Source organism: Fusarium solani, assembly GCF_023522795.1.
Source record: "Fusarium solani strain SB1 chromosome Unknown bctg00000000, whole genome shotgun sequence".
NCBI classification, from domain to species: Eukaryota; Fungi; Ascomycota; class Sordariomycetes; order Hypocreales; family Nectriaceae; genus Fusarium; species Fusarium solani.
Window position 1 is genome coordinate 3,874,536 of NW_027072157.1, and position 22,753 is coordinate 3,897,288.

The 22,753-nt window shown below is 55.0% G+C and overlaps 5 protein-coding genes across 5 annotated transcripts; 3 read left to right on the forward strand and 2 right to left on the reverse strand.

Annotated features, from left to right (window-relative positions):
- Window positions 1-2,574: 2,574 nt before the first annotated feature.
- MRS44_001232 (uncharacterized protein) lies at window positions 2,575-4,383 on the forward strand (the record flags this gene model as incomplete). The annotated part of the gene is made up of 2 exons (XM_046267692.2): window positions 2,575-3,305; window positions 3,360-4,383. 2 exons carry the CDS (start codon window positions 2,575-2,577, stop codon window positions 4,381-4,383), a joined length of 1,755 nt encoding a protein of 584 aa, XP_046139136.1.
- A 2,203-nt stretch (window positions 4,384-6,586) lies between these two features.
- MRS44_001233 (uncharacterized protein) lies at window positions 6,587-9,824 on the reverse strand (the record flags this gene model as incomplete). Its single annotated transcript, XM_065623610.1, has 3 exons — window positions 6,587-9,242; window positions 9,296-9,654; window positions 9,798-9,824. The coding sequence occupies 3 exons, from the start codon at window positions 9,822-9,824 to the stop codon at window positions 6,587-6,589; spliced, it is 3,042 nt and encodes a 1,013-aa protein (XP_065480048.1).
- Window positions 9,825-11,025: 1,201 nt separating this feature from the next.
- Window positions 11,026-11,337, forward strand: MRS44_001234 (uncharacterized protein; the record flags this gene model as incomplete). The annotated part of the gene is made up of 1 exon (XM_065623611.1): window positions 11,026-11,337. One exon carries the CDS (start codon window positions 11,026-11,028, stop codon window positions 11,335-11,337), a length of 312 nt encoding a protein of 103 aa, XP_065480049.1.
- A 737-nt stretch (window positions 11,338-12,074) lies between these two features.
- On the forward strand, window positions 12,075-13,962 carry MRS44_001235 (uncharacterized protein; the record flags this gene model as incomplete). The annotated part of the gene is made up of 2 exons (XM_046267694.2): window positions 12,075-12,234; window positions 12,296-13,962. 2 exons carry the CDS (start codon window positions 12,075-12,077, stop codon window positions 13,960-13,962), a joined length of 1,827 nt encoding a protein of 608 aa, XP_046139139.1.
- A 2,308-nt stretch (window positions 13,963-16,270) lies between these two features.
- MRS44_001236 (uncharacterized protein) lies at window positions 16,271-18,835 on the reverse strand (the record flags this gene model as incomplete). Its single annotated transcript, XM_046267693.2, has 2 exons — window positions 16,271-17,425; window positions 17,486-18,835. The coding sequence occupies 2 exons, from the start codon at window positions 18,833-18,835 to the stop codon at window positions 16,271-16,273; spliced, it is 2,505 nt and encodes an 834-aa protein (XP_046139141.1).
- Window positions 18,836-22,753: the final 3,918 nt, after the last annotated feature.

Consider the following 22,753-nt stretch of genomic DNA (forward strand, 5'->3'; position numbering starts at 1 on the left):
GGGTAAGTCAGGGCGGGCCAAAGGGATACGGCATCTTGTCCGGATTGGTCCTTTCTACGTCGACGCGGCTGGACTGTATGTAACATCGAGGGAGCTCGAGATATGCAACGGAATGATGAATTTGAGGCTTGATTTTGGTGATTATCACACTCGCCTTGGATATCCAGCACATTTCTCGACTTGCTTGGAGAAGCCGGATATCCCTAGGTTCACTCAGGCGCGCATCATGGTCATGAACTTTGGCCCGGACACACAGACACACACAGACGCGTGGGCAGCCTACAAATCTCCTCTTTTTCTCTTGTCAATAAAAAAGCCCGTTAACTGTCTCTCACCATCACGACACTCCCCCACGCTGGGACAACCCACGCTTTTCAAAGACACACCCCACGCCCCCTACCTACCTGACGCTCATCCCCCCATCCCCCCCGGAGATATTGTGTAACCAGAGATATCATGTCTCGTCTCTCTGCCATGCCATGGTGCGAGTCCGTGAGCTGCTTTGCGTGCTGGAATCGCGACATCCAGCCTGGTTGATACCAACCCTGTTGTCGCCGCCGTTGATCTGCTGCTGCTCCAAAACTTCCTAATCCCACGCCTGACCTTCAAGACGTTGACCAGTCTCGCCCTTATCCTCTCCCTGAATTTGGCCACGCTCCATCCATCTCCAGATTTCCCCGTCCACTTCTCCTGATTCTCCAGTCTCGAATCCTTACTCATCATCCATCTCCATCTTACACAGTTTTGTCCACACAAGCGTAGACCGCCGGCGCACCTGGATACCGTAGAGAATTGGCCCTACTGCGCGCGCCTATGTACCCCTCTCTCGACTCGGGCTCCGTACAGTATAGGGCTACGTCCGGTGTTACGGTACAGACGAGACAGACGCCCTCGTTCCCCAAGTGGCTCCCGTCTCCTGCTCGCCATTCAAGCCGAGCGGCCAGGCCAGTGGGGAAGCACCCATGGATCGAAAAGCGAGACCTCCACTTTGCGAGACATCCGCCAGGAGGAGCTAAAAGGAACCTACGAGAGAGACCTGGGGTCCCTTGGCTTGGCCTGGCCTGGAAGCATGCCTGGGTACCATCAGCCTCTTCTTTGTCGGTGCTTGTTTGGGACCGTTTGCAGGGGGGTCTTTGATGACCCCAGCAAGAGGACAGAATCCGGGCCAAAAAATAGACACCAGAGAGGCCTTGAAACTCACTGATCTCAGCACGCTCTACCCCGGCATCTGCACGTCTGCACGCCTTCTGCATTGACCTGCCGGCCATGTACATCGGCCTGGGATGGAAGCTTGAGAGTAAGAATTGCTGAATCCATGGATGGAACCCCAAGAAAGGGCCCCTAGGGAAACCGCCAAAAGGAGCGATCCCGTCTTCTCCCGCCCAGTAGCAGCGAGCAGCAGTAGCAGTCACAGACACACGGTTTCTCCTCTTGAATTGCGACACTCCCCCTCTTTCTCTCCCTCAATTACCGTACTGGTAGGTACGTACGTGGGTTGCTATCTTGGATTAAACATTCTTTAATTCGACGCCCTCTGGATCCTGCCCTCGGTCCCTCACCTGTATTGACTTTCTGCTATCCTCGGTCGTGTACCTACAGCACAGTACCTTACCATCCATTCGTCTCTGTTCTGAGCACAGTTCAGAGTGAGTACTCTCTTCGGCAGTGCGCTTGGTCTCGTTCCTTATCTTTGCCAGTGTCCTCTTCCGCTCTCCCTTCCATCTAGTGTTGGTACTTCCCCGGAGCTGGACTGGACTGGAGGCTTTATTCTGGCTCTCCCCCTCCCCTCTTCGTCCCACCCACTCGCTTCTCTTCTTTCTTATTCACCTACCTGCTGTACCTACCTCATCTATAATACGCTACGGCCTGTCCCTATCTCTGCCCTCATTCTCCTCCAATCCTCTACCAATTTTCAAGCATCCATCATCGAGAGGGTCAACCATCCATCCTTCGTCCACCGACAAGACACCGCGCACTGCACTGCACGGCACCGCACGCACAGGGCAAACACCCCTAGCACCCTCTGTCGCCAGCTTGCCCAATACCAGCACAGCGGGCGCAAGTCTCCGCACCCGGCCTGCGACCGAAGTGCCAACGCCTGCCCCACGAAAGTCGTCACCGCCCTGGGACTGGGGGGAACACAATCGCTCCAACGCCACCACGCCTCGACCAGGTTCAGGCCCATCCTTGCCATCACTCGCTCGCCGTCCGTCCACACCCAAGTCCACCAGGCTACTTCGTACGCTAGAAGCTAGCCCCAAACGACTTTTGACCACCTGCCCCCGGGCCCCGGCCGACGCTCGCTCTGTCACTGCGCACTGCTCCTGCTCCTGCGCTACTGCTATAAGCCTGCCCCCACCCCCGTCGGCAATCCCCATCCCATCCTCAATACCTCGTACCCACGCCGAATTCTTCTCTCTTGCATCCATCCATCCATCCAAACTCGATCCGCCAGCAACTGCACTCTATATACTCATGAGTCTCTAACTACAACGAACCTCCCCTTCACCTTTCCTTCCCGGGTGCTGCGGCGTCAATCAGGTCCCATCTGCGGACCTCACTTCATCTGTCATCATGGCCGTCGTTCTACCCTCCGACGACAACGACTATTTCGCCGCGTCCTCCCTGAGGCGCTCGCACTCACAGTCCAACTTCATGTCATCGTCTGCAGCCTTTCCTTCGACCTCTCGTCTTAGCGATCACTACAAATCCGTGTCCAAGTCATACGCCACCTCCAACTCGTCCTCTGCTCCTTCCTCCCCCCGTACTATCCACGCCGACTCCGCCGACCTTTCCTACGCATCCACTCCTGTAACCAACCTCTCCATTGCCTCAGATTACGACGACCCCCTTGGCCTTTCGGAATCGCCTGAAGACCACTTCATGTTTCCCACTTTTGGACAAGAAAAGCTCTATGTTCACCCTGAGATCCGCCCGGAAATTCACCATGACGACAACCTAGAGCCACCCCCCAGTCCTCGAACCGGTGATTCCTATACCGTCTCACCTGCGGACCATGAGAACTCGGAAGAGAGCTCCAACGATACCTCAAGACCCGACACTCCTGATCAACCTGATCAAGCTGAGCATGCGGAGGATGACACAGCTGTTTCAAGCAGGCCTTCTCGCCAAGTCGACTACCTATCCCATGAGTGGAAGGAGGAAGATATCTGGTCGTCATGGCGATACGTCGTGACGCGACGTGGAGAATTTGCCAACAGCGCGCGGTTAGAAAATGCTTCCTGGAGAACGTGGATGAAGGCCAAGAACAACCTCAAAACCATTTCTCCCGAGTCGCTCAATTGGTTTGTAGCCCTTTAATCTGTGCATTGCCGAACGAAAACGCTTACATATTCAAGGCTCAAGGACTGCGATGTGACTTGGCTCTATGGCCCTCTGCAGTCGGGCCAAAAGGCCCTGCACTCTACTCAGACCGAGCCCTCCAGTGTGTCATTGTCCAAGACTGACTCATTTGTGAACCTTTCCAAGAAGCCAATCCTGAAGAAGCGGAGCATGTCTGAAGTGATGCTTCAGCGATCATTATCAACAGCTTCTCTGCTCAAGCAAGCCACAGCGGCTGTCAAGGCACAGGAGACTAGAGGAATCTTACGACCTCATCTTGGGCGCTCAACAACCGACTACCTGGCCTATCCATTCCCAGCGAGACGGTTAAGTGGGGAGAGCAGCAGTGTCGCTCCCTCGACTGAGTCATCTGGAATCACATCTCCTAACTCTGAACGAAAGCACATTCACTTCAATGAACAAGTCGAACAATGCATTGCTGTCGATGTTAAGGGCGACGACGATGAGGACGTGGACACGGACCGTTTTGGAGAGGACAGCGATTCCGACGACGGTGTGATGATGAAGCGTATGAAGACGAAGAAGCGACCAATCCTCCGACGCAAGACTATCAAGGCCAAGCCCACTGAGGGAAAGACGATTGCTATGCTGCCGTCGACCACACTCAAGTACCGGGAAGACACACCCGAACCGCGAGAGACGGCTATGAAACACTCTCGAAGCCCGATCATGTCCCCTTCATCTTCACAAGAGACACTTCGACCCTCGAAGCAGTCTGGCAAGTTCTTCATGGGCGAGGATGATGACGAAGACAGCTTTGACGATGCGCTGCTCAGCAGCCCCAGCCCTGGCTGGTCATCACCCGCAGAGAAGACCAATGGCGGCCTTCACAGGTCGATTTCCTCTGGCAGCCTTTGCGAGGAACCTGCTGGCATGCGACGAACGCCTTCGGGCATGTTCATGCCGTACGAGGAGGGAGAGGCAGCATCAGCTGACGGCATCTTCGGCCGTGTTATCGACACAGTTAACACCGCTCGCGACATCGCCCACGTCATCTGGAACGTCGGCTGGAGGAAGTAATGGGAGAACTCTTGAGCGTTTAGCCGGACAGGCTATTGAACCACGCGTGGTCCATGGCACCCGGCCCTGGTTAGCGACACATCTCGAATTCGACCAAGCTATCAAGCTTGTGACTCACACATACACGCTGTGAGATTCAACGACGCCATGAGACAACAAGAAAAGCGCATCACTATATACTGGCATCTCCGAGAGTCATTGGCATTTCTAACCATGCTTATTACCTGTCCTGGCCTTGGGGGCTTTCAACCCTCAGGCCGGCGACCTTACGACTCTTGGAAAAGCGACACTGGATTTTCAGTTGAATTCATCATACACGGTCTGGACGAAACAAAGCGGAGAAAGACGAAACGGTTAAAGAAAAGCAAGGTGCTCAGTGGTGGAAGTCGGGTGACTGACAACAAGGAGGATCCTACGAGGCATCGTGGACCACTCTTCAGGCGGTACTGGGTATCTACAAAGATATCGACACCTGATGAGACAGTCAATTGGTCGCCTTGGTTTCTTACCGAGGGACCAGGCTGCCTTGTGACACGACAGGCCCAAGCCCCGGCCCTCTACGTCGGGGCGAAGGAAACGGATATCGACGGACCACGCGGTCAAGGGACCGGGGAATACTCGGCGTTATAATTTTTTTTTCCATCCTCTCCTTTGTGGCAGGTTTTTTCATGATATCCCATCGGAAAGTGGATACTAGGGACTCGAGGGCGGTTCTCGGGCGATTACGGACGGACCCAGGGCAAGGAAAGGAAAGGAACGGTCAGGCAAAGGGCAAAGGGCAAAGGGATCATCACTGGTTTTTTTTCTGGCGACTACGGCGATTCAACGGTAACGGTCAAGGGGCGAGTTACTGGCTAAAGGCGGAATCGGAGGGGGGCAAACGGAAACAGGACCAGGCTCTTGAGTGCGTTGCGTTGGCGTGTTTGTTTGTACATAGGAGGGATGGGATCTACTACCTAGTCGAGTACCTAGGCTCTTTACGCACGCAGGCTCGCCGGACTGGACTGGCAAAAACAAAAAGCGTTAAAATGGAAACAAGAATAATATCATGAAAATGAGCATTAATATTAGCTATTTGCTACTATGAGAGTGGTTATTGTTGCCATTGTTTGTTGTGTTGTCAGTCATTCAGCAAGTCAGTGTCAACGCCAACCATTCAGAGTGTACTTTGGCTCCGGTTGCCTATTCGGGGTACACTATGACTTTGACTTTGCCACCACCCAGGGCCAATCAACACCGGGTCGACGTGGATCATTTCAGGACCGACCCCGATTTGTGTGTGAAAAAATTGTTGGGGAATTGGACGCAGGCTGGTCTGTTCTTTCAGCGCGCGTGACCTCATTCCACGTGCCCCCAAATTACACCAGGCTCCCATGTCCAATTGAGTAAAAGACAAAGCTGCAAGGTGAAAAGGAAAGCTCAAGGTGAGATAGAGGACATGGCGTACTGGAGAGCCGAGGATGTGAGACTGCTGACCTTGAAAGTCTGGCGGTGGACGGGTTACGGGTGTGCGGGGGGAATCAAAAGAACCAACGATGGCGAGCTGATGCAATGGACACTGGGCATCGACGCCTGATGTTTGGACCGATTTGTCTCGTCTGTTTGTTTGTTTCTCTCTATTTTAAAAAAGGTGAGGTGATCTACTGTACATCTCGTTTCCATCGTTATTTTCCACAGTCACCATCTGTTCATCGTACACGCATATCGTACATAGTGACGTACGTCTCTAGCAGGGTCCTAGTCTGGGAATGCAAATCTTCCGCTGAGCTTCCAAGCTCGGACAGGTACCGGGGGGGGGGAGATTTTGTTGAATCATAGTATACAGTGCAGCAGTTTCATCCAACCACAAGCTCCCGCATCAGGGTCCGTCGAGCAGTGCCAATGCCAATGCCAGTCAGTCAGTCTTAGTGCCCCCAGGCTGACTGAAAGATTGGCGGTTTGGCGTCTTGGGGAGGCCGACTAGGGGACCATGTCTCTTGACGCAGGGGGGCACGATGTGCAAATGCGGGGGAGGCTCCACGTCGGTCGGGGCGCTCCACGTTTGACCGTTGGAAAGGGGTGTGTGCTGACGTTGAGGAAGAGCCGGAATAAACATTGCTGTGCTGTGCTGACCGTCAAGTCCAGCCCGCTCCGGAAAAGCCCACATCTTGCCCCCCAGGCGGTGACGGCGACCAGCTGGGGAAAAAAGCCCTTGCGGCGTAGCTCACGGGGTTGGGTCCGGGGCCGAGGCGGCCGGGGAGTGCGCCGGCTGGCTCTGGCTCTGACCCTGGCCGTTGTGCTTGAGCGCTTTGACAAAGATCTGCCGGGAGTGGACGTTGATGTCGCAGAGTTCAACGTCGAACTGATCGCCCACTTTGATGTCCTTGACGAGCATGAGCTTATCGATGCCGTCGACCGTCATGATGGCATCCAGGTCAAACAGGTCCAGCTTGCCTAGCACGCCCTGCCGCCACCGGGACTCGACCTTGAAGCGCATCCGCTGTGGTATCGTGCCCTCAAACTTCCAGGCCCGCACGAGCGCCATGAGCATCCACTCCTTGGTGCCTTGTGAGACGGTCCGCGCCATCTTCTCCCGCATGTGTAGCAGGCTGATGGTGTTGGGGAGAGTCTCGGCAGTGAACGGGAGAATGCCGTTCAGGTCGTCCACCTCGGGATCAATCCGCCGCTTCACCTCCCGCTCGTGTGCCAGCGCCGCGTGAACCTGCCAGTGGACCACCAGGTCTGAGAAGCGGCGGAGAGGCGACGTGGCTTTGGCGTACATGTCCAGACCCAGCATGAAGTATGGCCCGGGCTCCGTCGACATCTCGACGCCGCCTGTGAGGCGTGAGAGCTGCTGACGCTGCGCCAGCGATGGCTGCACACCCCTCTCGAGGGGAGGATATAGCTCCTTGGTGGCGTAGTTATAGATAGCTTCAATGTTGTCCTTCGAGTGCACATCTCTTCGGTATGGGACCGGGATCTTGCGGTCAGAGCACCACCGAGCCGCGATCTCACCTGCCAGAACCATGGTGTTGGAGACAACCGAGGCGCCATTGAACGAGTCGTAGCCGATCTTGATGTACGGGTCCGGGGGAAGCACCTTTGTCCCCGCGGTTTGGGTCATTGGCACGTCCTCAAAGGCAACCGTGACAGAGGCGCCGGGCAGAAACGAGGGCCACGCTCCCTTCTCAAGCCGTTTTCCTCTAATCGCCTCAGCCAAGCGATAGAGCGTCAGGAGGTCTTCCTTGTTCTTCTCGTCCAGATCCTTTGCTGACATCATGGGCCGGTTTGGCACCGTCTTTGCCTTGTCCGGCAGTTGTCCAACGGCAAGACTCTTGTCGGATGCTGGGGGAGGCGGAGGTTCGTTGCAAAATTTGGAAACGTCCTTGGGATCCAAATATGTGACCTTGTGAAGGGTTCCTGGCTCAACTTTGTAGTCGAGGAGATCCCCCTTTTCGTTGATTCTGGCGCTGAAGGTGAGAGCTGGTCGACCGGCAGCCAGAGAATACTGGTCGACAAGGCTTTCCGATTTGTAATCTCCTGACTGGTCCAGGCTGATATCAGCCGGCAACATGGCCTGGAAGTGTCCCGGCAGGTAAATGTTTTCTGGAATCAGCTCCAGGAACTTGCCCAACTCAGAGTTTGGCTTGATCCCTGATGCTGGGTCGGCTGTATGCACATGAATCCAGAACTCGTCTGGTTTCTCTGTACGCTCCAGTGAGACACCATCGTCGATGAGCATGGTTTCAGGAGCGTCGATGCAAAAGACCATGTCGTCAGTCCACTGTCTTCTTGAGCCTTCTGCAATGTCTGGCCGTGTCGAGTCCTCTAGCCGGGCTGGGACCTCTCTCTGGAGGCCGCCTCCACCCTCGATCTTGACGCCGGGGAATCGAACCTTGTAGCGTGACGGGATCTCCCATGGTGGAATCATGCCCAGTTCCTGAAGGAAAGTCCAGGCGGTTCGCTGATCCAAAGTGGCGTTATCGTAGAGGTCAAGAGCTCGGAGAATCAGAGAACCATCTGCATGGAAGCGCGACGAGTCTTCAAAGAGGTCGTAGCTTGCCCACCACTCCAAGAAACGTATGAAATCTAGCTGTTTCCTTGACCATTCCGCTGTCTCGATAGTTACCCCTGGCGAAGGGGCGAGGACCCCGTACGGTGTCCAGGATCGCTTCTGGCGATTGGCGAGAACAACTTCCCTTGCTTTGAGAACAAAGCTACCGAACCCTGTCCATGCGAGTTCTTCGTCAGTGGGAGGCTTCAGGTTCCTGCCCCTTGTCATGGTATAGTCGCGGACCATAAGTGAAACGCGGTTGATCATCATGAGATCTTGATACGGGAAAATTTCGAAAAGATGATCCCGTCGGTGACAATCCGCAGATGGGCTGAGAGGCCGGAAGATGAAATCGTTCCGGTAGAGGGCGGTATGGACGGCGTACAGAGCGGCGGGAGAAAATCGTTTGCCTTTCTTGAGGGACTGAGGCAAGAGAATGTCGGCGAGCTCGAATAGGCTCAGGTACTTGGTCCGCTTGCCATCCGACACCAGGGACCTTGCTCTATCCAGGCTATTGAGGCTGACTTGATATGCCTTGTCAGCATCCAAAGTGAAAGCCCGCATTTTTTGAATCAGGTCAGCACCGGCTTCACGGCTAGGGCCCTTGTCCTCCCTGCGGAGTTCTTCAAAGTCATCGGGTGTGACATCCTTGGGGATCAAGGCCAGAATTGGCTTCAAGTCATCAGCGGGGACAAATTTGGAGATGGTGAAGAGGGCATTAAATCCCAAGCTGATGACCCATTTGCCCGTGTTTGTGTAGAAGTGATGACGACTGCCGAAATATCCCAGGTAAACACCAAAAAGGGGAGTTCTAGAGCCAGGTTGTCTGCTAGTGTGTTAGTCGCTGTTGAGCTAGGATGAAGAGACGGGGACCATTACTTCATCTCGACGAGATCACCAGGAGTTCTGGTCTTGGTTCCGACAATGGCAAGTTCAACATCCTCGTTGTTGAACGCCTCGTCTGTCTCGGTCATGCCGGCGGTATCAGACTTGAAGTGATCCATCTCTGTCGAGCCTGTTGACTGGGGACGGGTGTTACTGTTGGTCACCTTGGACCAAAAAGTCATGTCGGGAACGAGTTGAGTAATCCGTTCATCCTCTTCGGGCACCCAGCCTTGCAGTCTTTCTCTAATGGGTCCTTGGCTCCGAAGAGAGGACGGCAGAGGCGGCTGGAGATTAGATTTGGGGATGTTGGCTGGTCCAAAGCCATTTTGAAGACGTTGGGTTGTGGTGGAATACTGCAAGAAAAATCAGATTAACTGATGTTGGTGCGAGCCACCAAGAAAGAACCAACCTTTTGCGCTGTACTCAATGAGCGCACCAACAACGGGAGAGAAGACCCAGGTCCATTGCGACTATGGGAAATGCAATTCCGACACACATACCGACGGGTTGATGATCGCAGCATCTTTTTCACTATCTCCACGGTCGTCAATGCCTCCCCAGTACCTACGAGGCTGAAAATTTTAGCCACACCGCGTTAAGCAGGTGCTCATGCGTCTCGCGGTGTCACATGACGTGGCGTCTCACAACGGTTTCCCGCCACTCCTTCCATTAAGATCCTTGTCAGTTCTTGTTTCGGAAGCTGCACATGATGGCTTGAATATTCAGCGACAACACCACACAGCCAACGTGTCTTGAGACATCCATCCATCCTTGGATGCATCCAGGAACATCCATTGAAGGGTGCTATTTCGGATGACATGCATGCCAAGTCATTTGTGCTCGCAATGAATACATCGACAACAAATGCCAACAAGAGCCATGCCGTATACTTGACAACACCAGAGGCTAATGGCTAATCCTTCGGCAAAAGTCCTCGCTCGCTGTTCCGGAATAGGGGCTTGCATCGGGCAACCTCAGCAGAGCCAAGGGCCAAGAAACGGGCGAAATAGCTTTTGATTTGAACAAGAAAGCAAGCAGCCGACGGATCGACATTACCTTGCCCCCGTTGAGACCCCAGTCCATCCCGCTACGAGCGACCTGGAGGATTGGCTGGAAAACAAAGACATAGCGGGACTGGGTGACAGCACAACAGACTCTGCGCTCGAATCAGTCGGTTTATGAAACCCTGCGGGGGCAGTCGGTGGTCTTGGAAGATGCGATGCGATGCAATGCGCAAAGCCAGAAAGTTCTAGGGCCCTAGGCTATCAACTGCCGTGCGACCAGACCAGACCAGACAGAATACGAAGAGCAAATTATACGATCTGATCTGAAGGGGGCAGGCAATCTGCGCTCGCGCGCCGACTCATATCGCCTGCACGCCATGGCTCTAGCTGTTTCGGCCAGCCAAAGATCCGATCGACAAGCTTTCGCCCCGGCTTTTGCTGGCTGTTCTCCCCCGCAGAAAAAGAGGGACACCTGCGCCTCACGGGCTGGACCAGTCGATGGATGGCCATGGGCAACAATCCCGACCCTGTCCTCGAGGGAATTAAGCGGTCTACGGAGAGTGACGACACTTACAAAGATGGCCAAAAGGTCGCTAAAACAAACACGAGGGCCCTCGACCGCCGAGAAGCGCCAGCCACTCACACTAAGGCAAATTGGGGGCCGTGTCAGATGCAGGAACAATCTCGCGACCCACAGGCCGATGAGCCGGCTGATTCACCATGGATGCTTCCTTGATGGAAGGGACTTCGATGGGACTCAAGGTTTGGATGCAGCAGCCAGCCGTTGGTCAGCCTGGAGGCCGCTCCATCATGTACGGGGATCCTTTGATGGAGAACCTCCACAAGGCCAGCAACTTGACTTTTACGACACGGCATGGCATGGCAGAGGCAGACCGCGATAAACATGAGAGAGGCGAGGCTAGGCTCATCTCCCAGCGGGGTCTTCATCAACCACCCATCTGTGGTCATCTCGGAGCCCCTGGGCTGAGCCAACCAACCAACCAGCGTCCAGAAGCAATGCCGTTCCATTGACATAATATCGCTTCACAGCGAATCCCCCAGCGAGACCAGGCTTGACTGCTCATTTGCTGGTAGCGCCAGCCTCTCTCTATGGGCAGCACCCGTGACACCGCCAAGTTCCCCTTTTCGAGCGCTGGAGGATGGTTTCGTTTGGGGGAGGTGCCGGCAACTTGGACAAGCGCATGCCCCTTGGCCGGCCCAGGCGACGAAATTACACCTTGCCCATGCTCCACACCGTTCCCCTTTTCGCCCGCGAACCCCGGCTGCATGCTGGGATATGTGATAGGCGCATAGCACCAACGGTGACCGCGGTGGTCTCTTGTCGGGACTTGGCGACTGACACCCCTGCTATTCTTGAGAGACGGCTTGGGGACGGGTACCTGAGTGTGAGTCTCAGGTGCCATCAGAGTGGCTATTCTTGGCTAGATCAGCCTTTGCCAATGCGACGACTCCTGGAGCCAAGCAAGGCACAACAACCTAACCGGGTCCTCCCCAACTAAGGCGCAGGAGCAGCAATAACACCGGATCTGCTCATAATGCCGCTGTTCTGCTCTTCTTCTTCTCCTTCTCCTCCTCCTTCCCTCACGGTTCCGTCCATGTCGAGAATCTAGAGAGCCTCGTTAACTTTTTGCTTTCATTTTCTCGTTTCCCATCTCCCACTTACCGCTTCACTCTTTTAGCGGGCATTCGTTTCTAACGCCAACTATATAACCGCATATATATCTGTTTGTTGTTTGAGCTTGTTCAATATGAAGGGAGGAATTGCTGCCGCCGCCGTTGCGGCCATGGCCACTGGCGCCCACGCCGCTTACCCTCACCACCGCCGCGCCCACGACCTCTTCCGTCGTGGTGAGGTCTGCGTCCCCAGCTGCACCACCATCTGGACCACCTACTACGGCGAGCCCACTCGTATGAAGCATAACCCGGTCACGTTGAGTTGAGAGTTAAGTGAGCTGACATGCTGAAACAGTCATCCCCAACCCTCCCCCTCCTGCTCCCAAGACCAAGGAGGTTGTCACCACCAAGGCTCCTGAGGCTCCTAAGCCTACCTATGAGGCTCCCAAGCCCACGTACGAGGCCCCCAAGCCGACCTACGAGGCTCCCAAGCCCAAGCCCACCACCACCAAGGTCGTCGAGGTCCCGGTCGTCCCTGTTCCTACTCCCCAGGAGTACAACTGCCCGACCCCCGGCACTTACACCTTCCCCGCCACCACCCTGACCGTGACCGAGTCCACCACCGTCTGCGTCGGCGAGTCCACCAAGGTTCCCTCTGGAACTCACACCTTCGGCGGTGTCACCACCGTTGTCGAGCAGCCCACGACCATCACCTGCCCCTACGCCAAGGAGACTGAGCACGAGGGCAAGGTCACTAGCGTCATCGAGACCACCGTCTTCGTCTGCCCTACCGCTGGCACCTACACCATCGCTCCCGTCACCAAGAGCTGCACCGAGGAGACCGTCTTGGTCTACCCCGTCCCCACCAGCTACGCTCCTGGCACCTACACTGCTCCCGAGCAGGTTGTGACCGTCACTGAGACCGGCTACGTCTACGTCTGCCCCTACTCTCAGGTTGGCCTCCCTACTTCCTCCAAGGCTCCTGAGGCTCCCAAGCCTACCTATGAGGCTCCTAAGCCCACGTACGAGGCCCCCAAGCCCAAGCCCACCACCGCTGTTTACGAGGCCCCCAAGGAGAAGCCCTCTACTCCCGTCTACGAGGTTCCCACCGAGAAGCCTTCCACCCCTGCCTACACCCAGCCCGCTTATGAGAAGCCCTCTGCTGCCCCCAAGCCCAAGGCCCAGCCCAAGAAGGTTTCCACTGGCGGCTCCCTCCGAGGTGGCAACGACCACTACGGTATCACCTACACCCCTTACGAGTCCTCCAACGGTGACTGCAAGTCCGCCGACAAGGTTGACCAGGACATTTCTGAGCTCAAGGAGGCTGGTTTCCAGATCATCCGATCCTACTCTACTGACTGCGACACCCTCAAGTCTGTTGGCGGTGCTTGCAAGAAGCACGGTATTGACATGATCATTGGTGTCTTTGTCAAGGCCTCTGGCTGCTCTTACGAGACCCCCGAGATCAAGGAGCAGGTCGACGCCATCGCCGAGTGGGCTCAGTGGGATCAGGTCAAGCTCTTCGTTGTCGGTAACGAGGCCATCATGAACGGCTTCTGCTCTGCTGCCGAGCTCCGCGAACTCATCACTGTTGTCAAGTCCAAGTGCTCCGGCTACACCGGTCCTTACACCATCGCCGAGACCCTCAACATCTGGGAGCAGCCCGAGACCAAGTCCGCCATCTGCGACGTTGTTGATGTCACTGGTGCTAACATCCACCCCTACTTCAACGCCGAGGTCACCCCCTCCGACGCCGGTACCTTCGTCTCTGGCCAGCTCGATCTCCTCAGCAAGATCTGCGAGGGTAACGACGTGATCAACCTGGAGTGCGGCTGGCCCTCTGAGGGTAACTGCAACGGCTCTGCTTGCCCCGGTAAGTCGGAGCAGGCCGAGGCCATCAAGTCCATCCGCGAGAGCTGCGGTGACAAGACCGTCTTCTTCTCCTACGAGGATGACAAGTGGAAGGAGCCCGGCTCCTGCAACTGTGAGCAGAGCTGGGGCTGCAAGAGCGCCTTCTACTAAGCGACGCTCGAGAAGCTTCAGTTCGGGTTACAGCATGCGGAACGTTCTCTGCCCGCGTCAATCCCCGGCATGCTGAATGTACATGAACCATCTCCAACACCGCCCGGCCATTCAGTTCCTCCTTTTCCCCAGCAATCCTCTTTCTCTCGGCTGGTCCCATCACATATAATCCATCACCTTTCACCTCAGCAAAAGCCTTCAGGGGGAGTCCGAAAGCCGACGGTCCTCTTTCTCTCGGGTCAACTATAGACACAACGCCGCAGGGGGTAGTGTGGTTCGCGCTCGCGCTCGTCCAACACAGAGGGAAACCGAAGCGGGTCGGGCGGTGGAGGACTCTTTTCTTGAATACTTGTTCACTCGACACATGATCTTTTCTTGTCTATTTTGTGTTGCTGTTGTCTTCCCTATGTGGTCTTTGCGATAACACTTCTCACGGTACACGCAACTTATGGCTTCTGAGCTTCAAGAGGAGGTAAATTATATCTGGGAGGGACGATCTGTATGCATGATCTATCTAGCCGGGTTGTCATTCAGCCTCTGCTTCATAATGCTGTAATTTACTAGTGTCTATTCTCAACAAACATGCCCTTGTGACTTGGCAATCACGCTTCCTCTTATTGATTCCGGCAATGCGACCTTGAATGAACGTGACCCGAGTTATGAAGGGCTCTTCTGTTGAATGCTACAAGGTTTTGAGTGACTGGACTGCCTGTTGGTATGCGTTTTCAGTGCTCTCAGTGCTCACAGTGCTCGACAGTGTCACTCAATACCCTTGTGTCAGCCTCTAGCTCATGTATCTCTAAGCGTATGACGGGCAATTCTTGGATGCCATGAGCACGATATGACACTTTCCAATCTCTCGGGACTTGAGATGATTAATGGTGAGACTATCATTAAACTTGTCTAAATAGTCAACAGACACTGCCAACCTTATGTCAAGACATGCAAAACATCTTCTAATCTTATGGAACAGTGGTCAGTTACTTAGGTAATGTCTGTCCCGTCTCGTCCCTGAACCAACTACAACCCTTTGTCTGATCCACGCGAAAACAAGAGCGAAAACAATCAAAAATGAATGAACCCATGAGGGGGGCGGGAACCAAAAGGTGAGACACGCCGAACCCCCCTCCTCCCAATGACTCGGCGCTGCCCAAACCCAAGACAAAGGCCATCTCATGTCTTGGGGGAGAGAGCACGAGAGACGACGGCAAGTCCGAAAAACGGAGAGGCTTGCTTGAGAGGAGGGGGGATGTGACCAACAGCGAAGGTTTTGCAGCTGGGATATGCACGTGGGCGCGTGTACGCATCCCGTCGAATTAGCACTCGTCCTCTTACCTGTCGTCAACATCATCAACCCCCCTCACCGTCCTGAGCGGTGAAGACTTTAAAGGTCAGGCATCTGGAATGGTGACGAAACCCTCATGTCTCGGATCCCGTGTGGCTGGCCCGACCCATCAGAGAAGAGGAGGATGCTTGTCGTGTCTCAAAACAACCCCCTCCCAACAATCTGAGACCTGGCCATAGAGATCGGCAGTTTCGAGACTGCGCCATGTGAACCACGGTTGGGGACAGGATGAGATGTGACGGAGCCGTAATGAGAGAACTTCAAGTGGTTTTGGTTTGGTTTCATTATTCGGCGTCATCGTTTGATTAAGAATCAAAATAATACTGAGTGCAACATGGCAATATAGATAGATATACAACGGCTTTGAACCTCCTTTCCAGGTAACCCCCCAAAAACTCACCCTTGATGCTCAGACATCCCCGCAGAAAGTATAGTTAACACCCCAGCATGATAGCTTCCCGCTTGTCGATGCAAATTCCCAGTAAGAAAAGAAAAGAAAGAGGGGAAAAAAAGGACCCCCAGAAGATTCCCGTTGCCGATGTCCTTGTATCTAGTATCCCCAAGACCGCCTGGGCTTTTCCGAGCCGTCAGGATAATAGTGACAGAAGAGGGAAGGAAAGCCAAAAGAAAATGTGAAAACATGCAAAGAGACATGAGTGGAACGCTTTGAAGCTAGGTGGATGGGTTGATGCTCTGGCCTCTCCCCTTAAAAATGCGTAGTCGCCTATTTGCTGGTGGCGTGTCGTCATAGACCATTTGGTCGCTCCCCGGTTGATGGATAGTGAATAAGCTGATTAAACGATAACAAAAGGGGGTATAATGCTAATCGAGAGAGTCGTGTCGTGTGCTTCGAATAATATGAGTGACGAGCAAGGTCAAGCAACAAGTGTAGAGATATGCTGCGGGTATCGGTATCCTTGACCCCGTTGGGTATCAGCTTGAGAAGAGGGATATGCTTCTCTTTCAAAAGATTGCTACTTTGTCGATAGAGGTAGGCCTTCGGCGGTAAGGCTCATGTTTATGTGCATTCTCGTCAACCCGATAGCGCCACTGATCAGTATCGCGGTCAGTAAACCTTCGCCACGAGTTGTTGAAGAAAGGCTCGGGTCCTACGCCGCATCGCTCGAGTTGGAGCAGGCCACCACGGCTCCGGTCGCTCACGAGCACGTTCAAGTCCTGCCCGCCGTTGGTGAAGGCGATGCCTCCGATCTCGCCAAAGATGTCGATCGTCTGCTTCGTGTGATACGTCTGGGCGTCGATGATGTTAACAAAGTCAGCTTCCTCGGCTGCCACAAGAACCCTTGCACCACTGCCGGCTGGCGAGAAACGTAGGTTTCTGACACCAGCCATCTCCGACCTGATGGTGCAGAGAGGCGTGCTGATGCCCCTTGAGTCGCACCACCGGCGAGCATCCCAGATCTTGACGCCCTTGTCCTGGAAGCCAGTGGCCACCGTCCAGCCGTCATCACACCAGTCGCAGGAGAAGCCGAAGTCGCGGTGCCCAGCCAGTTCCTGTTGGATCTGGCCAGTGTCGGCGTCCGAGATGATGACCTTGAAGTCATCGCCAACCATGGCCCTCAGTCGGCCGTCCGGAGAGATGCTGGAGCAGTTGAGCGCGAACCGATACCGGGTCTGCAGCAGGAACTTCTCCGTTGCGAGATCCATGACACGGAACCCTTCATCGTTGCTCGAGATGGCGGCGACGGGGCTAGAGGATCGTCGAGGCTTGTGAATCTGAATATGGTTGGTGATTCCTCCCAGGTTCGGTGTGATCTGACCGTCAGAGTAGTCCTTCTTGTCCTCGGTGTACAAGTTCTTGAGGTAGTACTCCCCATTGAAGGTGCCGGCCATCAAGACTCCGTGGTTGGCGTCGAGAGTAGAGATGACAGCTCCGAGGCCCGTCACATCGCTGTTGTTGAGGAAGAGCTCGGTCTTGCCCGAGACGGGGTTCATATGGTTGACTCCTCGGCCCCCGGGGTAGTAGGCCTGTGAGCGTGAAGGGCATGCCAGCACGCTGCGCAGTTGAAAGTGAGCTAGGTAGACGTCCCGGCGAACTAGGTACTTCCTGAATCTGAAGAAGCTATCCGTAGCGGGGATCCTGACATCGGTCATGTGAGGCTATCATCCGTATTAGCTTACCCGCCCATGAGCTAGAGTTAAGTGCAAATAGACACTTACATTCAACCGATCAGATCCCTCCTTGTTGACGTAGTTCTTGTAAGTGTCGAGGCGCCTTCGGCGGGCGTGTTCACGAGTAGTGCCCATTGAATCCCAATCCATGCCCTGCAAATCATATTGGTCGCCGTGGAGATCGTCGTACCGAACCTCGTTCATGTGTATCTGCGCCTGCCGGCGGATGTCCTCGGGACAAGGTGCATATGCTCGCATCGAATATGAGTGCGCAATGCGTGCTTCGCGCGACCAATGCCAGAGGAAGTCAATCAAGCCGTGGTTTTCGGACCCCAGCATTGTTGGGTTGGGGTTGCTGATCGGGGCAAGATCGAGGGGTTCGATTAGAATAGGAGGTTGTGGCAGTGGAAGGGGGGCGTTGTTGGGCGCGGGAGCCCATGGCCCGGGAGGCGGAGCGGCGTCCATGACGATGTCGGCGCCTGCTAGGGAGGGTACGTTGAAGAAAGTGTGTAAGAGGTAATTGACTGGACCAGAGGAGGGAGCCTGGGCATCATCGTCCTCCTGAGGTTGAGCGGGATGGGAGTGATGGTCGGCTTGGAGCTGAGGTACGTAGATGCCGTCGTCGTCGAGAGAAGCACCACCGTCGCTGTCGCTCATATCAAGGTCATAATCCTCCGCGTGGTAGTGATGAACGTAGTCGGGGTCGAGGTTAGGGTTGCTGGTGGGGATGTAGAGGTCGTCGAGTATAGGAGGGCGGAAGGACGCGTCCAGGTCTAGCTCAATATCGTCGTCGTGGTCGGATTCGACAGATTGGGAGGTGTTTGCGTATGTGTTGCTGATGGCGGTGGTGACTTGGTCGTTGTCGTCGTCGCCGTCCTGGTGCGGTAGATGGGCGGCGACAGAAGGTGTAAAGTCAGTTGGAGGAGCGGAAGTCGCAATGGCGGAAGAAGTTGTGTTGGTGGCGGCGGTAGCGGCAGCGGTAGCGGAGACGGCGTCAAGTTCGGCGGGGAACGCATCTGTCATGGGCGCATCCAACGTTGAAGAGGAGACGGCGGCATGAGACGAATCAGCGACGGAGTGGACGAGGAGCTGCCGATCATGATCCAGCTGCGATAGCAGGTCGGGGACGGGGACGGGAACGGCGTCGTGGGCAGTGACGGAGACCGAGGCGGAGACCGGAGCCGGAGGCACGGGAGCTTGGTTCGGCACGGGGACGGAGGGATCGAGGAGTTCGTGATTGTGAGCCTGAAAGCCCTCATCCCGCAGGAGGGCCTCTACGGCAGTCACGGACGAGGCGGCGACGGCAACGGTGGCAGTAGCAGTGGGAGAAGCTGGGAGGTCGTCTCGTGGTCGATCCTTGAGCTTGGCCTTGGACTTGTTGAGTGCAGCGCGGCGCATCGTGAATCAGGCCCGAAGGGGGAGACCCGAACTTTTCTAAAGCCCTACAGCGAGCAGCGGTGCCTTCTGCATCCGGAAAAGCTCACAAAGGGGTGAGAGAGTGAGAAGGGGGGTGAGGTCGCTCGCGTGCTAGCGGTCTGGCAGTCTGGACGATGGCCTCCTCGTTGCTTTTGGCGAGCGAGACAAGAGGCAGCAAATGTCTTGGATCTTGGGCGCTCGCTGGAGGGGCCTTGGCGCTGGTGACTGAGGAGCGTGGGCCAGAGACAACAGGCACCTCGAGGTAAGCCGGGCTGCAGCTGGCGAGCAGAAGATCGTCGCAGGCTAGCAGGTAATAATAAAACCCGGTCGCTGTGCCTGGCGTAGCTGGGTATCTGATCTAGCCGTTGCGGCAATGGGCGATGGAGAATCAAGGAGGAAGGGTTGAAGGCCGGTTTTGTTGTTGGAGGCAGGATGAAGTGGATGCCGCTGGAGGTAGGCCTGTTCTGGATGGGCTGGCCTCGCTGCGGGTATTAGTCGTGATGCGTGATGGCCAGGGTTGCAGCTCACTAACGCTTCTCCCCATGCAGCGCAGCAGCAGGCAAGACAGGGTTCTGTCAGGATCCAATGGAGACGAGAGGCAATCAAGCGGGCAGGCAAGCAAGAAGGCAAATAGTGAAGCAGGAGGAGCAAGGGTACGGTGCTATTGGGGGAGGCGAAGCAAAAGCCAAAAAGCGGGCGCGGTGAGCAAGGGGATAAATGCACTTTCAAAGAAGGCTTTGTCCTCGTCTTGTCTCGTCGTCCTCGGTCGCTGAAGTTGCCAGATAGAGATCGCTCGAGGTGAGAAATGATGAAGCCAAGCAGGCGCATCGAAGATGGGAGGGATCGACTCCGGGGATCGCCGTGGGTTAGGTACTATATGGAGGTACCTCTAGGAATGCCCGTTTCAGCATCAAACCAGCATGAGCGGGCATGAGCCAGCATCAGCCCAGCATCAGCCCTTTTTTGTCGTCGTTTGTTGTCGTTGGTGTTGGTGGTGGTGTATGTGGTTGACCCAAGATGGCAGTCACTCCGTTGTATCTGCTTCTACACGTGCTACCTGAGTTACTGTACCTACTTCGTTCCGCTCCCAAGTGGAAGGTGCTACGTGCTGTACTGTACTGTGCTCAGGCGCTGGTGAGGCCGGGTGCCCTGCAGAAAACAGCAGACAGGCTCTATCTGGCGGTTGGCCGCTGTGTGCGTGCCCAAGAGTGCGCCTATGGCATCCAATCCACGATGGGCTCAACCCACGATCAGAGCCTGCCCGTGCTGGGGGGCCGGTAGAGCAAGCCCCAGGGTCCTGTCCAGAGGAGGGGAAAAATGGGTCGATGTGGTTGCGGATGGGGGATGGTCCAAGACGTGAGCTGGAGCCCAGAAAAGCCTCCGACGGCGCTAGCGAACGATCTGAGCGGCGGGAAGCGTTCAGGGAGCGGGTGAGCAGACAGGGGGTAGACGATATGGAGGTCAGTTGGTGTTGGCTCAGAGAGAGGTTGACTGCTTTGATAGGTACGCAAATCCCGAGCGAATGCCAATGCCTGCGGGCTGTTGCTATTTGATGAACTGTCCTGCAGACAAAAGAGACGGGGTGGATAAGAGAAGATCCCCTCCTGATGATAGCATGGAAGGGCATAACTATGTATGTACATAATATCCCCCTTATGCACTGAGGATCACTCACGTCTCGCAGCGCAGCGGCAGGCTAAACCATCTTCATCGCTGTTGATGCGCTGGACGGCAGGACAGGATCCCTGGCGTTCATCCATCCATCCCCTGACCTCCTCCTCTTTGCGTGCCCACCGGCGGTTGGAGGATTCCCGATTGAGAGATGACATGGATCCGGGGGCGGCAGCAGGGAAAAAAAAAAGGACAAGAGATTGTCGGTTAAATGCTGACTGATGAGGGAGGGTTGTCTCATCAGCTCAGCCCAGCCTTTATCAATCTCCACGTTGCAGTTTATGTATGTACGTACACACAGCGTCTGTGCCCTTGACGATGATGATGATGTCCTCTTTTTCTTTCCAATTTGGCACATACAGACATATGAATCTGCAAAATACATGATACAATAAAACTCCATAGCTGAGCCAGGCATATCGTTGTCATTGCTTGGTAATGAGATCCCTTCCCACCCCCATCTACAGCAGATCTCATTCATTTCACCCACCCATCGCCTCCGCCTCCGCCTCCTGGCACCATCTGAGCGACGTGCAGATCTGGCCAATGCTCCAACATCCGCATCTGGAGAGCCTTGCCTTGCCTTGCTCGCGCAACATCTGCTTGGCGTGTGTATTGGATGGATCTCATCCATCGGCCATGATGATATGCACTGTACCCCCCCTAGGCCCGGGCGGACCGCCGCCATCATCATCATCGTCGTAGCCGCGCCCCCCCTTTCGTTCTTAAGTTCAACTCACCTCAGCTCACTGTGAGATCCCCTGCTGTTCAAAGTGCTAAAAAAAAAATATCCCTCCCGCTCATGACCAACTCCACCGTTTTCTCACCTGGCACAACCTTGTGTCACCCCAGAAAAAAAAGCACGACCAGGGTCTTGTTGCCCGTCACCTATCCATGGTGTGAGATGGATGGTGAGAGAGTCTGGATCCAGATTGAGAATCTCAGGGACCAAGTGCTAGAGACACGCTAGCATGGTGTAGCCCGTGGACGCCGTTAGCACGAGCATTGGATAAAGGTGTTGGATGACATCTCGTCGGGTCCTTGGTATCGTAAGAATCGAACCATGGCTGCTCTGGATCGGATATCCGTCTCGTCCGCTAACGTGATAGTCTATTATGACAGATGACACGGCAAAAAAAGAGAGGCCTTCCACGCAGCCTGGTGAAGCTATCTACCAACTTACATACCAGCTTCTGTTTCAAGCAACGCTCTCCTCCGGAATCTCCGCTCCATTACTAAGTATTTCTTTTTTCTTCTTCTTCTTCTTGTCTTGCTTGCCTGCCCCTCGTTCGCTGCATCTTGATGTAGCGTTACATGACGCATCGCTTGCCGCGTCCGTCATGCATCGCGCTCTTTGCAGCCGCCATCGACCCACGACGGTTGCGACGCCATCGTCAACCCCCTCTTCTATCCCTCGGAGACAAATGGAATTCCCATGTCTCTCCTCTTGTACCACCACACCCCATTGAATGGGATGCATTGCTGATGCCCCCGGGTCACGGGTCAGCGTCAGCCCGTCCCCCGATGCACCACGCAATCAAATCCCACGAACCTGGAACGCAAGAGTTCCCAGCGCTGGGTGCAGGGCAGTACCTAGGTACTGTAGCACAAGTTGACTTGAACCCTTTGGCCCACCGCGAGTTCGCAACTTGGCTCTATTAATAACGGGGTGGTAATGGATCTCGTAACATTCCGAAATAGCAGGTAATACCCCAGTGTGATACCTGGTACTATCCGTAGTATATCGTCATCTATCCATGGATTTCCGTATCCTCTTGTGGGCCGTGCTCGTCCTCGGACCAACATGCACAGATGCAGATGCGGTCCTTTTGGATACACTCTCTACTATTCATGCATAGATAGTCAGCGAGTAGTACCCAGCCTAGGTATGGAGGCAGCCAGGTTGGAAGTGCTGATGATGGGCAGCTCGTCATGCAAACAATGTCCAGGTAGCCACCGACCTCGGGCGTGTAACCCCAGGCGAGCAGATTGAAGCAATCCATAGGTCCTGAGCATCTGCACTTTTCACCGTCTGCAGTCTCACCCGCGTCTGCTGCCTCGTTCGTTTCTTCTGCCTGTCTCTGAATAGATGAAATATCACATCCTCAGTTTTACCCCGTGCTTTGAGGGCAAACATTCAAAGTGCAAAACTGATACATCATCTTTCTCTTCTCGCTCTTCTCCGTCCCGCGTTGCATCCCCCTCCCTTTCTTTGCCCTATGGAGGGCC